Below are 11,867 nucleotides of genomic sequence, written 5' to 3'. Positions count from 1 at the left end.
CTTTCCCTAAGAATCCTGATTATAATTCAATCACAGAAGACTACCCAGCAAGTTCCAATATATTCCAATATATGGAGCACTCTCCAGAAGATCCGGACAGAAGGTAATGTAAAAACATACACAATATTAAGACTTTCTAAATGTTGCTTAGTAGAGAAATTCAAGTCTCTGAAATGTGTCACCCAGGAGATTTCATTTGGAACAGAAGCCCATAGTTAACAAAATTTCAGTAGGGAGGAGAAAAAGGAAACAATAAAACCAGGTTGAATCATTAATCAAAGACTGTGTATATGGCTTATGCTTTTTGGACCTACTGGTAAATTAAAAAGTAGGAAAGCATTCTCTTTTTTAATGTATGTAACTAATATAGTAAAGGGACCGCTGACCATAAACTCAAGGTTAAAGCTTCCTCGAAAACAAAAAGCAACTAAAATAAAAAAACAGAAACTAATATCAATAGTGACTGCATTTTACAAAATCAAACATTTCCCTCAGAAAGTTGATTGAAAAAAATATATAAATAGCTTCTGTTTTTACAGTTAAAAGTTTTTAATCTCTGGTGCATAACAGTAATTGAAAGAATTCTGAGAAATCAGACAAAAGTATTTGGCAGATTTGAATTAATGGGCCAAGCAAGCTTTTTTTCCTTGGCTTCCCTGTCAAATGAACCATAGCTTGAGTCTTTGGCTACAGCTTTGGCCGTGGGGAGGATTTCTGAGACGCCAACATAGTTTTTTTTGGCCATCCGTGAACTGGTTGTGATAGTGTAGGCATTGCTTCGGTAACACTTCATCGAGGACATGCAGAAAGTCTCTTTCATTCCTCTCCTAAAATTGGCATTATAAATGGAATACAGAGTAGGTTTAGAGGCCGAGGAACTAAAGGATATCCATGTGATAGCTGTAAAAACAAGGGAACTTTTCTTATAGTCTCGTTCATGGGGGTGCCACAGCTGAGCAACATGAAAAGGCAGCCAGGAGAGCAAAAACAGAAGATTTAAAATGAGGAACATCTTGACAGTTTTCACTTTTGTCCTTGGGACGATGTTCGTTGTCCTCCTCACTGTTCGACCATCGGTGCCGATTCTCCAAATGTATTTTATGACCTTCTGGTAAAATAAGATTATGAGGACGGATGGAATCACAAAGCTCACCAAGAAATGGATGACAGTATAGGCAGTTCCTTCCCAAGAGGAGGGGAGGAAATAGTTACAATGACTGTCCCAGTTGGAGCCATAGAAAAAGAACACGGGGGTCACAAATGCCGCCTCAAAGATCCAGGACGCTGCAATCATCTTCTTGGCTTTTTCTCTGGACACCTTGAAGCTCAGAGGGTAGACGATGGTGTAGAACCGGTCTATGCAGATGGAGAGGAGAACGTAGACCTGGACGCCCGGGGTGAGATACTGAAAGTAGCGCACGGCCTTGCACGTGGCGCTGCCCAGGGCCCACTGGCCGGTGGCGAACTGCAGCAGGACGAAAGGCATGCCGGCCACGCTGACGAGCAGGTCGGCACACGCCAGGGACACCACAAAGTAGTTGGTGGTGGACTGAGTCCTCCTGCTCCGGTGGATGACCAAACACACCAGGGAATTGCCAAAGACAGAAAACAGCCACAGGGCCCCAAAGAAAATGCTGGCTGTGGCCACTTCCCCGGGGTTTGGTCTGTAGTGCAGGTCTGTTCCATTGCTCCTCCAGCCGTGCTCCTCGTAGAGCTCCGTCAGGTCTTGGCTCAGCAGAGGGGAGGCCATTTCCGTGCAGCTGTGGTTTTGGAGGGGCACCAGAAGTGTAGGAACAACCAAAGGTGGCTTGCTGTTATCCATTCTGTGAGCAAAAACCATATTCATTTTTTCCCTCTTAGTTCTGGATAAGAAAAGAAGAATGAGGCCTCCTGTTAAAACGGTGTTACAAGGATTGATTCCTAAGACTAACAATCTTATTTGACGCTTAGATCGGTTGTCATCTGTCAATGAGTAGGGCCTGTGTGTTGGCAGGAAAACATGACTCTACTACCCAGAAAGAGCTCTGGCCCCGTTTCTCTTTCCTTTTAGGATGGTTTCAGCTGATCCCAGCTCAGGCTTTCCCTGGCCTCCCCGTCTCCTGACCCTTAGTCAAATGTGGTGGAACTCATAGCAAGCCCCACTCCTACACTGAACCTTGTTCCCTTCATACGCTGGGAATCACAGAGGGTTAGAGAGCTCAAATCTGGCTCATGGTTAGGGTGTTACCCCCAAATGAAGTGCTGCTGGAATCCTGGGAGGTGCGTGAGAAGTTCCTGAGTGTCGTTACCACTAAAGTAATGAGGCTGCAAGGGAAGAAAACTTGGGCAGATGGAAACACACAGGCGTCGGCTATGGAAAAAGCTAAAAGAAATCTGTGAATACAGACTGACTGGCCACTGGGAACGACCCTGTCGTTACTTACTTTAGAATTTCCATTACGAAAGCATTATGGGAGCACATGGAGCAAACATAACACTTTCACATGAGCCAGAAGTAGCTCATTTAATGACACATAAACATAGCCTGTTTTTTTCCAAAAGATGATAGGCCACCTATCAGTGACATATTTTGATGCTATTCTGTTGTTAGTATTTCACAAAATGACCCTGACTGAGGAATATACAAGATGTCCCCTAATGAATGTGTAACCAGGTTACTAGAAACCTTATGGCATTCAGATGATTATAAGCAAGCAACTCTAACTTTACCCAGCCTTTATTTTAACTTTTTTTTCCCTACTATTCAGTGAGGGGGAAAAAAAAAGATATACTTTTTAATAGGGAAAAAGCCTGTATCATTGTGGGCCATTCAATTAAAATTGAGGTGACTGGTTGCAGTCCGATCATTAGGGTTTAATTTGGTCTGAATCTATTAAGCAGAAAGAGAAAGCACAGCGACCGAATCCATAATAACCAGAGCGATTCCACCTTGCCGGTGGTGCAGGGGAGGGCACACCAGCAACAGGCCCAGCAGGGCCTCCCGGCCCTCTCCGGGGCTCCTGTCACTACACCTCACAGAGAAACATTTCTGGGGTTTAGAGATGAGATGAAAGAACAGTTCTTAACGACCCATTTTTCCTTGAAGGGTTTTCCCAATGACTTGTGGTAGGGAGAGGGTGTTAATAGATATTGTCCTCACCAAGAAAACACATTCAACAAAAGTCTGGGGCTCAGGGCAATGCACTGAAGGCCAGGTCCAGGTTCCCTTCAAGGCTTTTTTTTGGTCCATGAAACAGCCCTACGTGATTTCTCAAAGAGAAATGTAAGGTAATTAGCCATTTTAATAACTGAAAGACCCTTAAGCATGGCTGACTGGTTGATAGTAAATTGTAAGACTAGCTACCATACTTTCCATATAAAAAATTAGGATACACGGTCTGAAGACAGGACATAAGATCTAAAATTAGCACTGTCCTAGAAAATCTGGAATGCATGACTGTTATCCTTACAAAATTGAAATAATCTTTTCACCTTTATATGTGTAAAACATACAAAATTCCAAAAAAAAACCCCAAAGCCCCCAAAAAAACCCTACAATTTTTAAAAAAGATTTAAAGTTTAAAAATAAAACAGACGAGCTATTTTCCCAGACAGAAAGAGCTGTTCTAAACTCTTGGGGGATGCCTGTGGCCTAAATACAACAGGAGCTGGTAGCACAGGCACTTTCCCATAGCTCCACACACACTTTGAAACCTGTGAACTTCCTTCTGTTTCTTTCTCCCTCTCACAGCAAAACTCTGCAGATGAAACTCAAGATCACCACTACCACCAAAGCGCTGCGAGGCCTTCATCCATCCTTTCCTCCAGCTGCTTTACATCAACTAGTGTGTCCACCAATTTCTCTGACGCCCCGCTCCCCACACTCCTGCCTGGAAGCGCAGGATCCCGCTGCTCAGAAATGGAACGAGGCAGCCTGAGGTGTTCTCCAGTCTAGGTCTCCCCTGCTTGATGGCATGACTTTTCTGACTGGGCCTAAAAGTGCTGCAGCTCTGTTTACTTATTCAATACACCAAGAAACTATGCTAGGTACTAGGAGAACAACGAAAAGTAAGGCTCATAAAAGGGTAAATGTATAAATGAGCTGTCTGCCATAGTATAACTAAATTCTATAATAAGTATAATTAATAGATAAGGAGCTAAGTGACAGAGAAAAATAGGGACCCAATTCTTCTTGGGATAGGGGGAAGGAAAGGAAAGGCTTCACAAAGGAGGTGAGGTGTAAGCTGGGGACCTGGAGGATGAAGGTCCCTTCTTCAGGAACACAAGGGGTTTTTTAAAAAGCCCCAAACATTACAAGGGAGGGAGAAAGCATGTGGAATGATTTGGGGGTCATCCTTCTAGAGCTGATCTTTTTTGGGCCCTTTTCCCCTTAGAGGTATAGTCTTCTGCAGACCATACCTCCCAGACTATACAGTCTCTAAGTGCCCTACAGTCAAACTGACCTACATTTTCCCCATGGTTATAATGAGAGGTTACATTTTCCACATTCATGGGCTGAAATGTGGTCACACAGTGGATAAGAATATACAGAATGGCTGTGGATTCCTTGTTCATAGAGCATGTTGTTACTCCTTTTCCCAGTTTGTTTTGCTTTAGAGCCATGGCTCTCTAGCTTAGCAACACACTGAACTCTCCCAGGGAGCTTTGAAAAAAAATACTGATGCCTGGGTCCTACCCTCAGGGATTCTTTTGTTTTTTAAATTAATTATTTATTTATTTATTTTTGGCTGTGTTGGGTCTTCGTTTCTGTGCCAGGGCTTTCTCTAGTTGCAGTGAGCGGGGGCCACTCTTCATCGCGGTGCGCGGGCCTCTCACTGTCACGGCCTCTCTTGTTGAGGAGCACAGGCTCCAGACGCGCAGGCTCAGTAGTTGTGGCACATGGGCCTAGTTGCTCCGCGGTACGTGGGATCTTCCCAGACCAGGGCTCGAACCCGTGTCCCCTGCATTAGCAGGCAGATTCTCAACCACTGCACCACCAGGGAAGCCCCCCTCAGGGATTCTGATTTAATTGCTCTGGAGTGCAGCCTGGGCATCGGGATGTTTCAGAGTTCCCCAGGTGATCCCAACGTGCAGCCCAGACTAACAATCACTGCTTTAGAATGGCTTCCATGTTTCTGTCTTCTCTCATTAACTATGGGGTCCTGGGAAAAGGGCATTATTCTTTGTCCGTGCTCTACAGCTTCCACTGAAGTTCTTTACATTAATAATCGCTTGTTAGCTATTTACTGAATTGACTCCATAGGTACAGAGAACTGAAATACAGGCCTCCTACTCTAGGTGGCTCTGCTAGGAGAATTAAATGCAGAGACAGAAAATCACCGTGTGTTCTCAGAGAGCCGAAACGCTGGTGACCATGGAGACAGGGGAAAACATGGCTCCAGAGCAGAGCAGGGCAGGTGAAACTGAAGTCACCCAGGTCAACTCTCATTTAAGGGACAGTCAAGGTAGTTTAGGTGACCGCGGACAGCCTCCTGCACCCCCCTCCCAGAAAACATGGTCTGCCATATTATAACTAAATTCTAGGGTCCCAAAGTAAAAGTTCAAAAGGTCTCCCCTGCTCCATTAATTTGGAAATAAATACATCTTCAAGGGGGTGTTTCTGAAATACAAGGGCTGCGGAATTCATAATTATGTCTGGGTCATCCACATTCAGTAATTATAGCAGCAACAAGAAAGACATCTTCACCTCTTTCCTGCTCAACCTGTTTGCTCAACCAACTTGGAGACTGCTACATGACACACTCCATTGGGTTGATATTGAGGGCCCCTATTTTAAAATATATCTCTATCTATATATTATCTAAGAGAGGAATTATTCATCTATTGGGATCTAAGAGATGGGTTTTAATATATAGGTGGGGAAAATGGTGGATGGGTTGACATGGTGTAGAGCTAGGGACTGGGGGACCTCTGAAATAATGGGACCCTGGAGAGTCCCATCATTACAGAGGTCTGGGTCTATATATAAAATGATATGTCTATCATTTTATACTGTAATTTTTATTTTGAACGTTGTCTCCCCTGTTGCATTATGAGTTCTTCAAGGACAGTGACTGTGTCCTTATATCCCTGGGGCATACAGATATTAATAAAGGTTTACTGAATAAAAAAATGGATAGAGGTGTTAAGAAAAATTATCCAATACTTGAAAATAAGGCACAGAGAGCATAGCGTAAGTTTTTAAATTTTTTTTTGGCTGCACCCTGTCCAGGGATCGAACCCAAGCCCCTGCATTGGAAGCGTGGAGTCTTAACCACTGGACCTCCAGGGAGGTCCCCATAGCATAACATTTTAATGTCATGCTACGACATTGTTAAATGGGCTTCCCCAAGGATTATTTAATTCTCTGGAAGAATGTATCTGTGCTTGATTTTGCTATTACTATATGACAAGCACCCAGACATTACACGCTAACATGCAAATTTCTGTCTAGTAGAAAAAATAACCCCAAAGGTTATAGACTTATTGCCGGGTAGGACAGTAACCAGCTCTGTGCCTCCTAGCAATCTTATGCTCACATTATTTAAGGAAACAAACAACAGCAATGACAAAAGAAACCCTATAAATATCCATTTATTCAAATGCTCTTGGAAGCAACCTGATTATCTGATCAGTTCCTTCAGTAATAAGTTAATAAATCTTTGACATGGTGTTCATTCTATATTTGAATGAGTCATGATGAATGACAGTCATGATTTTAACTTTGAAAATCGTGACAGTCGTGATTTTAACTTTTTGAAAATCGTATTTTGATGGATGGCTGAATGTATGAATGATTAGAAGCTAATGAGAGGACCACAAAGAGGACTAGAGGGGCACAGATGAGAAACTGTGTTTACTTCACAGTTTGCCAGCGGCTATTCCTGGATAAGCATATCCTTGCTGGTTAGGTTTCTTCTAGACTCAAAAAACCCTAACAACGGATTTCTTTTTCCCTCCTGAAATTATAAAGATCCACAGATGTTCTCATAATATAGGAAGACCATTTTTTTCGGACATTTGTTTAAAAATTTAATGGCAAATTAGAATTTTATAATGTTGAATATTTATATGGTTTGGTTGGAAAAAAAAAATGAACGGAAACATTTTCTGTAGAATGGAAAGTATCTGCCGCACCCAAGCAGATACACTGGCTGTTTACTAATGAGCAGTGAGATCAATTACAATGATGACAGTATTTATAACATTACTACTACCAAGAGTTAGTATTTATTTTGTGCTTACTGTGTGTCTGGTACTTCATATGCGTAGCCCTTCGAGGTAGGTAACATGATTAGCCCTGTTTTACAATTGAAAAAAACTGAAGTTCTTCCCCAAGGTCATACTGTTGGAAAGCCACAGTGGGCTGGATGTGAATTCAGACAGTCAAACTGGCTGTACATGGACTTCTCAATCAAACATAGGAATATAAAGTTATTCCCCCACAGCCTCTTGCTACCCACAGATACATCTGTTCAATATGCTAGCTGAGAAATATGAGACACAGTGAACATTTGGGGGAAAAAAAATCACTCCCACTATATACTGCACAGAGGCTTAGCATCAAAAGTGCAGTAGAAATGTTGGTCTAGAAATACAGCTTTTCTTCAGGATAAAGAATGTGAGAATATTGGAAATTCATTATCGCAGATGATTAACTTGTTGCCTTTTAAATGCGGAATGAAAGCAGAACTCTAGACTTCAGTTTGATTAAAGTGCAGAAAAAGTTTGATCAATAGTACTTCTCTGAGTTGGAAATGCTCTTTTAAATTTTAATTGTTGTAATTTAGGAAATATAATGGTGGTAGATATTTTCCTTAAATCTTTCACTGTTATGTAGGCCTGATTTACCTATATATGAAATAAGAATGGAACAGAGGTGGACTGGGACCGGCTTGCATGGGGCTCCTCAGAGACAGCTGTGCACATTCCTTCCCCACTCCAAGTTCAGTGACATCATGTTGGTATCATGAATCAGCCATGGTAGGAATATTCACACCATGAAACTGACAAACATCACAAATAGGTTTTTGCCCTGAAGAGCCAGTTGTTAAATGTTGACCAGCCCACCGCTTCCAATAGGGCACAGTTTACAGGGCAACCTATCCCGAAGTCCTGAACTTACACACATTCCTGAATTTACAAATGGCTAAGGAGGTCCCATACGCTCTTCAGAAGCTTCCTGAGTTCCTATCTTGCTTTTGGCTCTGAGCTATGGCTCTGGTGCGGACACTGAGCTATGTGCTTTACAGAACTATGTTAAGGCCCAGGTAGCCACCAGCATGACTGTGGTGGGGAAGAGGAAAACCAGAGAGACAGAGACATGTTCTCATAATGTGCCACCCAGATAGGGTTGCCAGATAAAATACAGGATGCCCAGTTAAATGTGAATCTCAGATAAATAACACATAATTTTTTAGCATAAGTATGTCCCATGTAATATCTCCTACAATATTTAAATGGTGTCCTGTATTTTTATTAGCTAAATCTGACAAACCTACACACCCAGAACATAATCTTCTGCTGAAAAACATTTATTTTTCATCTCACAATACAGGAATATTACAAAGTGGTTTTGTGTGCATGCTTTGAAGCAGACAGCTGAAGTGTGCGTCCTTCCTCTGTCACTCACTAACTAGTTGTGTGATCCAAAACAAGTTATCTAACCCTCTTGATTCCAGTGTTCTCATCTGTAAAATGGGGACAATTAGTCCCTATCTCATTTGATTATTATGAGGATTAAATGAGATAACAGATGCACAGGAGTTAAATGAGTTATTACAAGTCAATCTGTCTGGTATGAGAAAAACATTCAATCAGTGTTATCCTACTGTAGTTCTAAAACACACCTAGCTTGGTGTCTGGCACATAGCAAGTGCTGAAAAAATTAGCACTCTTACTACTGTCAGCCCATAAAAGTCTTCTAAGCCATATGACAAGCAAATTTTAGTAACCACATCACATACTATAGTGATAATACTAACATTAGTCACATAATTTAGCACTGTTAAGGATGAATGGCTTTTGTGAAGGGGCCTGGGGACCTAATCATCATTCACAACATTGTTTGTAAGGGGAAAGTCATTGGGGTCCAAATAAATAAACATAACCTTTCTCCAAGTTGGGGATGATTTTATAGTTACATGTTAGCCAGATAAAACCTTTTTCTATACCCTAAACCAAAAGATGTAAATATAACTGGATTGACTATCTCTTTCTCAAAAGCATATAGAGTCTATCCTGCTTAAATTATTTCCTTTATATAGTTTTGAATAACTGCAAAAGAACCTCACACTTTCAATGAAAACCAAGTTTCTTCTCCACCATCTGGGACCACTAGCATCATGACTTATAAGGCTGGAATTTTCCCTAATGTCCTTTTCCCTTTCCTCCTGTTATATAAGATATATAAATATTCCTCCGTAATATTTCCAGGTCTATGCCTTTCAGTTTGTTTCCCAACTGGGATAAAGCAGTTTCCTGAAATCAGACTTGGCACATTTTCTTTTTGTTTGAATATTGGTTATGCTTTCAAGGAGAACATGATTTTTTGAACAGAGAAGGATTTTCAGAACAGCCTCTTCTAACATCACAAAATAACCCACAACGACATTTCTGGGTGAGAAATTTCTAGATATCTAGATTTAAGGAACTATTCCTCTTCTATCACCTTTACCTTTCTTTGTTCTTTACACGAATTCTAAAATATTAGAAATAAACAAAGTCAGCATCCTTGGCGTGATTTCCAGAAACCAGGAAGGCTTCTATCACCATCAGAGCATTATTCTTTTAAAGTCAAAGTCCGATTTTAGTATATGTGCTGCTGAAGTGAGCACCAAAGTTCCATTTAAAATGTAACTACTACTTAAAGAGTAAATTTTTTTACATATTATCAGTAGAGCAGTGACCTCTGAGACCCCGTCTATCTCTGAGATCTATGATCTCAGAAAGGAGCCCGAGCTTCACTCCATGTGGAAGTTTATGTTGACCACAAGCTGCAATCCTCCCCAAATTCTCTGCAAACCAAGTTGCAGGAGAAAATGTTAGGTCATACTGGCTCCCCTTTGGGGGAATATATAAAGGACACTATCCAGTATTTCCCACCCTAACTGCCACTTAGTAGGGTTCTGTGTGGAATGGTTTAATAACACAGAACTTCCCTCCCTACTGTTCTCACAAAGTCGGTGGTCAGATAAAATGGGAAAAAGAAAAAGAAACACCAAGAAACTTCACCGTAAGAAATGACTAATTTGTTATGATGGTATATGCAAAGTAGTCCTCAATCACACAAAATATCCAAATTTTTATCACTTAGTGTGAGTCAGGATTGTGCTAAATGCTGGAGATACAGAAGTTAACTAGACAGACAAGGTCTCTGCTTTTATGGAGCTTTCCTCTAGTGGGAGAAACAATATTACACAGCTAAATAAGAAAAACAACACAACTAATAAAGAAATGGTTAGTGCTATGGAGAAAAATAAAGCAGAATGGGGAACCAAAATGGATGGGAAATGGATGGCAGATGGTTGGTTGGTTACCCAATGGCCATTTCCAACTCCTTCCTTGCCTTCCTCTCTCCAGAGGCTGAAAAGGAAAGATAATCACTTTGGCCCCCCAAAGATGCCCATTCCCCAATCCTGGAACCTGTGAATATGTTACATTATATAGTAAAAGGGACTCGGCATATACAATTAAGGTTATGGAACTTAAAATGGGAAGATTATCCTGGATTATCCAGGGGGACCCAAACTAATGAGCCCTTACAAAGAGAGAACTTTCTCGGCTAGTAGCAGAGAGATGCGGCAGAAGCCAGAGATTCCAAGCGTGAGAAGGAATCAACGTGCTGTTCTGGCTCTGAGATGCCGGGGCCCACATGCAAGAACCAGGGAGAGGCCTCTGGGAGTTACTGGTGGCCCCCAACTGAGAGCCATCAAAGAAACGTGACCTTGGTCCTAAAGCACGAGGCACTGGATTCTGCCAACCACTGAAATGAGCTTGGAAGGGGAATCATCCCTGGAGCCTCTAAAAAGGAGCATGGTCCTGCCAACACCTTGAAGCCTTGTGAGACTCTAAGCAGAGAAACTGGCCAAGCCCACGCAGACTCCTGACCCGCAGAACTGTGATGTAATAAATGGCCATTATTGTAAGCCACTAAGTTTGTGTTAATTTGTGACAGCAGCAATAGAAACTAATTCAATATAGCATTTGTTATATAACTGAGTGTGAAAACTGAAACTCATACCAGCCATTCTATCACTTTCCACTACCCCACCATCATCTAGAATATTAGAAACCCCCAAAAGCTTAAAGAATGTAGCACTTTCTACTTCACCTTAAATGTCAGACTGGAGACTAAGAAACCTAAGTTATAATTATGATTATAAGCACTGAACAGCAAGTCAAGAGGCCCAGGTCTTATTTTTACATTGGTGTAAGGACCTTAAGTAAATTAATCTCCCTGAATCTCTATTTCCATATCTACAACATGAATGAGTTGGTCTAGATGATTTCTAGGAACATTTTTGCTCTATGAACTACAACTGATAGGTAGACATTGTGACGAGCAACACACTTTCATTTAATTTATAATCCACCACTTTCACCTGGCGGAGAGTGCATCCTGAAAGTGCATTGTGATGGGAGGACAGGGAAGCTGTTTAGGGCTGCTGGGGCCCAGTTCTTGAGCCTCTGCTGTCCAAGATTGGTAGTCTGGGTCTCCAAAGGAGAGACGAATTGTACAGAGGGGCCAGCCAAGCCCTCCTCACTGATTATCCTGGATGTGCCAATAATCTCTTACTGAATATTCCTTGCAAGAAGCAGTCTGGTCTAAGAAGACCTGCCACCTGTGTTTGCTTCCCATCCCATGTAACACCAAACTTCTCAGCAGG

General features: G+C 41.7%; 1 protein-coding gene across 3 annotated transcripts in view; it reads right to left on the bottom strand.

The window, feature by feature from the left end:
* Window positions 1–344: 344 nt before the first annotated feature.
* GPR19 (G protein-coupled receptor 19) overlaps window positions 345–11,867 on the bottom strand; it is a 28,899-nt gene continuing 17,376 nt past the window's right edge. The window contains exon 2 of one of the 3 annotated variants that reach the window (XM_007469330.1): window positions 345–1,862. In XM_007469330.1, the coding sequence (XP_007469392.1) occupies window positions 593–1,846 (1,254 nt within the window). In that variant the 5' untranslated portion in view covers window positions 1,847–1,862 and the 3' untranslated portion in view covers window positions 345–592. The remainder of the gene's footprint in view (window positions 1,863–11,867) is intronic. The other 2 variants (XM_007469331.1, XM_007469329.1) reach the window with 2 other exon arrangements.

This window comes from Lipotes vexillifer, unplaced genomic scaffold (assembly GCF_000442215.2).
Source record: "Lipotes vexillifer unplaced genomic scaffold, Lipotes_vexillifer_v1.1 scaffold395, whole genome shotgun sequence".
NCBI classification, from domain to species: Eukaryota; Metazoa; Chordata; class Mammalia; order Artiodactyla; family Lipotidae; genus Lipotes; species Lipotes vexillifer.
Note: the sequence above shows the minus strand (reverse complement) of the source record. Positions and strands in the feature narration are given on the sequence as shown.